Here is a 6,000-nt window from a genome sequence, read left to right on the forward strand (position 1 = left end):
GACAGAGAGTTCTGAACGTGCCCCCAAGTCCGCCCCATCCTGAGCTCCGGTGTTCCATCTGTGGGACTCAGCTGTGGGAGTGGGGCCCTGGCCCTGGGTGCCCACTTCCCGATCATGTGGCCAAGCTCTGGGACCTCTCAGTCAGTCAGCGCCTCTTGCTCCCTGTCTTGAACGAGCAACATGCACCCTTGAGTCACTGTCACGGTGCCCGGTCACACGGTGCTGCGTCTCCTGAACAGGCCTGTGCAGGTGCTGGAGTCGAGGCAGAGGCAGGCTGGAGTCTGAGGGCTCCCTTATTGTCCTCCCGGCCCCACCCTCACCAGCTGGACTCTGGGCAGAGGACTTAGCCTTCCCGCACCCCAGTGTCCTCATCTGGGTGATTGGAACGTGAACGTGCCCCTCCCAGGTGTTTATCAGTCTTGAAAGTGTTATTGTATGTAAAGCACCTAGAACAATACGGGGCCCAGCGAGCCTGAGAATATCAGCTCCTAATAAAATCTCCCCATAGTCACCACTGTCACCAGCATGAATCGTGGCTGCAGAATAACGAGGCAAGTGGGAAGGCCTGCTTTATAGACTCTGCTTAAGAAATATTAACTACATTTGAAAATGCCAAACAGTATTGAGAACACACAGACTTAAATACATATTTAGCTCTTACCAAAAAGGCACCAAACTTGTTTCAGTAGGAAGTCAGATGGTAGAGGCTACTCTATCAATGTATATTGTGCATTGTATATCGTGGTATAAGTGTTTATTTATATGCGCATTCTGTATATACCTTGTGTAAATGTGTATTGTATAAATATTTATTATATCACACTTCATATCTATAATAATAAAAGTGTAATATGAGGGGCAATGAGGCAGGCAGGCAGAGGCAGTTAGGGGCGATCAGGCAGGCAGGTGAGCAGTTGGGGCGATCAGGCAGGCAGAGTGGTTAGGGGGAATCAGGCAGGCAGGCAGAGGCGGTTAGGGGCAATGAGGCAGGCAAGCAGAGTGGTTAGGGGCAATTAAGTAGGCAAGCAGATAAGCGGTTAGGAGCCAGTGGTCCTGGATTGTTAGAGGGTGCAGGCAGGGCTGAAGGACCTCCCCCCTCTCCCCCCACCTCCACCCCCTGTGCATGAATTTCATGCACCGGGTCTCTAGTATATTGTATAAATGTACTGTTAAGCATCTACAAAGCCTGCAAAACCCTCATGAGGGAGGGATTTTAGAAGAAATTTCCATGTGCAATGACAGTGAAGTAACTGTCACTGTCGTTCCTGCCATCAGTGCTTCTGAGGGAACAGGGACCTGGTGAAGGTCTGGCCGAGCAGGGGATGTTGCTGTGGCATCAGCCGCTGTTCCAGGGTGTCCTGGGCACACGGTGGGCAGTGTGAGGCCCAGTGTGTGTGGCTTCCACATCAAATCACTTTTAGTTGAAGCTTATTGAAAATTTGAGGACCCTCTACTGCTAGTCTGTTACAGCAATATAATGACCAGTCCTGTTACAGCGGTTAGGGTGCTGCATCTACTGAGCGAGTAGATTAGCGGGAGCACGAGATTGGAAAGGCAGTCTGTCAAGTGACCAGAGGCAGCTGGGCACCCTGGTGTTTGGAAGAAGGAAACCGAATTTTTGCAACCATCCTGTGAGCGCCTGCAGCCCAGCTGTCACGCGTGGAGCAAGAGCCTGTCCTCCATCTAACTCGGCAGCTAATTCTGGGGGCGGACTCCATGGAATGGGGCCCATGCAGGAGTTCTGATCCAATTTACTATGAAATGTTGAACATTAAAAATAAATGGTTTCCTTTACGTTAGTTACATAATCCCGTGGTTTCTGCCCCTCCTAGAAGAAACGGGTGATGCTTCATGATGCCTCCCCCTTTCTAGCGTTAGCTTGCCTTTTCCTCACTTTCTGTTTACTCCCATCACATGTATGTTATTCTCCCCAAGGACCCTTTTCCATGGGAAGGGAACATAGAGATATGCCTTTCTGGGTGAATTTAACGCTGTTATGAATTAAACTCTTCTCATGCCGAGGGATGGGAAATGAAGGAGAGAGATGTAAATTGTGTGGTTTTCTTCTTCTTTTATTTTAAGATGGTGCTTCCAGGAAATGGGCATTTGTAATCTGACTTGGTCTTTATTATTACTCCCAAGTATCTTGTTAACCGAGAGGAATTCTGTGCCAGAGGAGACAGCACCTCAGATGAAGAAAGTGTCTGAGGGGCTGGGCCCAGCTGCCTCCTGGAGCACTGGGCGAGCGGTGTAGACGCTGCCCACTTAGGTCTGTACTGCGGTTTAGAAAAACCAATAAAGCCTTGGTCTCAGCATTCTGGCTCTGAGACCTGAAGTCATACCTCATGAAATTGTAGGATCAGAACTAGCCTCATTCTGAGCGAGTACATGGTGAGAACCAGATCCTGGAGAAACCAAGCCCTGTGATCTTCATCTTTATGGAGAACATCATTCTTTAGAAATTGCTCTCCCAAAATCGAGGCGGAAACAAGCTGCTTGGAGAAGGATGCGGTGTTACCTGGGAGGAGGCCTGCTTCTCTCTTTCGATGACTGGACGATGAAAGTCGGTGATTGGAAGAAGAGTGCAGTGGCACCAACCTCTTTACCTGAGGGGTGTTGGGACTGATGCTCAGTCAGGATTGTCTTGATGATAAGCAAGCGTCCAGCCCGCTCTGCTGGTCCTGCTCCCCAGGCCGAGGCTGGGAGCCCTGAGGTTCCAAAGGGCAGGTTACCTGGCAGTGCAGTCGTCTGAGCCACCCTCTTGAGAATTGTGGGGCAGGTCCCTGGCCCTCCTTCTAGCACCTCCTGCATTTCGTGCGTGCCCCTAGGCCAGGGGTGGGCAAACTTTTTGACTCGAGGGCCACAATGGGTTCTTAAACTGGACCGGAGGGCCGGAACAAAAGCATGGATGGAGTGTTTGTGTGAACTAATATAAATTCAAAGTAAACATCATTACATAAAAGGGTACGGTCTTTTTTTTTTTTAGTTTTATTCATTTCAAACGGGCCGGATCCGGCCCGCGGGCCGTAGTTTGCCCACGGCTGCCCTAGGCACTGTCACATCTGAAATGTTTTTTTGTTGATACTACTTAAAGCGGTAGCATTACTTAATTTCATTACTTCCCTACAGAGGTAACATGAGGGCTGCTTCTGAAGCTTCCTTCACACAAGACCGAGCCTTTGGGTAAAGCAGAGACATGTTTGCTTCTGTACACGTGTGACCAACACGGGTGTCAGAACCAGACGCTTGGCTTGTTGTCCCCTGTGTAGGGAGAACCCGGGACTTGGGGCAAAGGACATTAAATATTGGTGCCAGTACCCAAGTTCCTGAAATTACGTCTCTCCATTGTCGACTGTCTGCCTCCCCCCGGGTGGCCTTGGGGAGTGTCCTCCACGGTCACTGGTGGGGGGACCTGCCTTCAGGGACTGTGGGTGGTGGTTCTGGGAGCCCAGCCAAGACAGGGTGCCCGGCATGATGTCCCCGAGCAGGTGCGAACAGTGCAGCTAGGCAGGATGGCGAAGGGAACGGGAGCTCAGGACCACGGTGCCAGCAGGACCAGCCGAATCAGCCGAACGAGGCGCCTGCTGCATAGACAGTGTTGGGCCAAGCAGGAGAGCAGAGCAGCCTTTACAGGGACTCTTGGAATTGCTTTGTAAAGATCAGTCCCTGCATCCAGACTGTGTGCCAGACAGCATTTGAATTTAATGAAGCCGCCAGTGGCACCTGGTCCTGGGTCCCCTGACCCACTGGGCCCCACCCAGCCTGGGGAAGGGTCGAAGACCCAGTAACGAGCCTCAGGACTGCAGTGCCCGGGCGTGATGGATGGCCCTCAGCCCTCTCGCTGCTCCGAGCCCTCCATCATCCCGTCGGGGTGGTTAGCAGACTGTCAGAGAAAAATAATTTAGCAGCCGTGGCTTTAACTGATGTGCTGCTTTCTGGGGTCAAATGACTGTTACGAAGCAGTGGTGCTGCCTGGCTCCTCCACAGCGCGAGCTCGGGGGTGACGACAAGAGAGGAACATGTTTCAGCTGCAGCTCCCTGACATCCCTCAATGCTCGTTTGGGGTGGGTGGGCGGAGAGTGGGTGCAAGGGAGAACGAATGTTTCTTACTGAACAGGAAATGTGGGGCCGTGAGGGCTTTTGGTGGGGTGGCCACGCCAGGAACGACAGGCCGGAAGACGAGGGGACACACCACTGCACGCTCTGCAGGTGGGCCTTCTGGAGAAGGAGGTGAGAGGACAGGTGATGTGGAGGCCTTGGGCCACCTGGGCTCAGCCAGCTTGCGGGGCGCATAGTGGCTTCCTTGGGCGTGGTGGCAAGCTAAAGCTACAGTTAATGGAGAAACAGGATCAGAAGGAAAAAGAGAGAAAACAATATAAAATGGAGGTGCCAGGAGGGAGAAATGAGGCTGAATTCTTCTGGCAGGAGGTGCTCAGGGACCTTCAATCCCCACCTTCTTTCAAACACCCGGTTTCTATGTGGATTGCGTGTTATTTGGGGGTGGGCTGAAAGGCAAGACCGATGGAGATGATGGTCTAAATCCCTACAACCCGCTCTTGAGAAGGTTCAACAAATATGTGGAAATGACTGATGGCGTTGGGGGCAGAGATAGCAGGAGAAACAGCCTTCCCTCGATTGGGCTCTTGTTGGACAGTCTCTCTCCCTCACTCAATGAGCTGCGAGCGGAGGACCCCCCTCCCATCAGTGCTTTCTGAGCACTGTGACTTAGCTCGAGGCATCTGTTCTGTGCATTAGGTTTGGTCGCTGTGGCGTGTCCTTCCTGCTCCCTGAGGTCTGGGCGGCACCCTGCCTCCTTCACTGATACGAGGCTTCCCAAAGTGACGGCAGGTTCTGTTGCAAGGGCTGCGAGGTAGGTGATCGGGACAGCCATGGTAGCAACACTTCACAGTTACTGGGGACTTACCTGCACTGCATTAAGTGCATTTGAACTATGTTCCTCCCCGCGATTGACACCAAAGTCAATAAAGATACTTTCCTGCCTCTAATACATTAGTGATGCCTACTGACAATTTTGAAAATGCTAAGACAGAAGGTAATTTGCATATATAAGCAGTTACAAGATTTGGAAGGACAAGGGATAAGACTCATTCCTGACACATGGACGGTGCTATGAAAGTGTTCTTTGCATGAGCAAAGGTGAACCAGCGTAAGAAAGCAGACCTGTCGCTGGTGTGAAAGGGCCGGAGGGAGGTTGCTGACACCAGGTCCCAGCCTGCCCTTGTTTGGAGCCCTCTGCTCCCAGGTGAGGGTTGGACCCTCTGACCTTCCCCTCCGTGTGGCTGCCGCTCAGGCCCCTGCCTCTGGGTGGAATGACTGAGGCGATGATTCACATTCGCTTCCCTTTCTCCAGACTCCCCAGTGAGACACTCCACCCAAACTGCTTCCTAACATGCATTTCACCTCCTCTAGTCCTCCTGCTGCAGAACGCTCAGCAACCAAGTCACTGAAGGGTAGACCCACCGATGCCAGCTGTCCTTCCCTGTCAGCCCATCTGGGGACGGGCCCTGCTGTTGCCCTGCTCCGTTTCCTAACATTGGTGTCACCACAAACAACACCTGACTTCACTCTTCCCCCGCCCCTCTGCTAAGTCCGAATGTTGACGTTCTTTCTTTATATGCACACGATTCTCTCCCCTTAAGCCTGACAAATCCTCTAATGGTGAGGCTGAACCGGAGCTGAGCTGGCTGTTCTGGGAGAGGTGCGTGTGGGCGCTCTCTACTTACAGCGACTGGAGCGGGGGCTGCCTGCTGCCCGTCCCAGCTCACGGTCTCCTAGCATCCGGGAGAGGCCACCTGCAGGGAGCTACCTGAGAATTCTCACCTGGGGCAGGAGGTGACTTTTACTCCTGCTGGGCATGTGGCCGGGCAGCCGGATGTCGAAGAGGGCCTGGAGGGCCGCCTGCGCCGCCTGGCCCTTGGCCAGCTTCTTGCTGCGTCCGGAGCCTTCAAACATCCTGCCGTCCACGCTCACGGCCATGAC

General features: G+C 52.8%; 1 protein-coding gene across 1 annotated transcript in view; it reads right to left on the reverse strand.

The window, feature by feature from the left end:
- ADARB2 (adenosine deaminase, RNA-specific, B2 (non-functional)) overlaps nt 1-6,000 on the reverse strand; it is a 183,882-nt gene that overhangs the window by 127,963 nt on the left and 49,919 nt on the right. Inside the window, exon 5 of the mRNA XM_014528504.1 lies at nt 5,842-6,000. Within this exon, the coding sequence (XP_014383990.1) occupies nt 5,842-6,000 (159 nt within the window). The remainder of the gene's footprint in view (nt 1-5,841) is intronic.

Source organism: Myotis brandtii, unplaced genomic scaffold, assembly GCF_000412655.1.
Source record: "Myotis brandtii unplaced genomic scaffold, ASM41265v1 scaffold639, whole genome shotgun sequence".
Classification (NCBI taxonomy): Eukaryota; Metazoa; Chordata; class Mammalia; order Chiroptera; family Vespertilionidae; genus Myotis; species Myotis brandtii.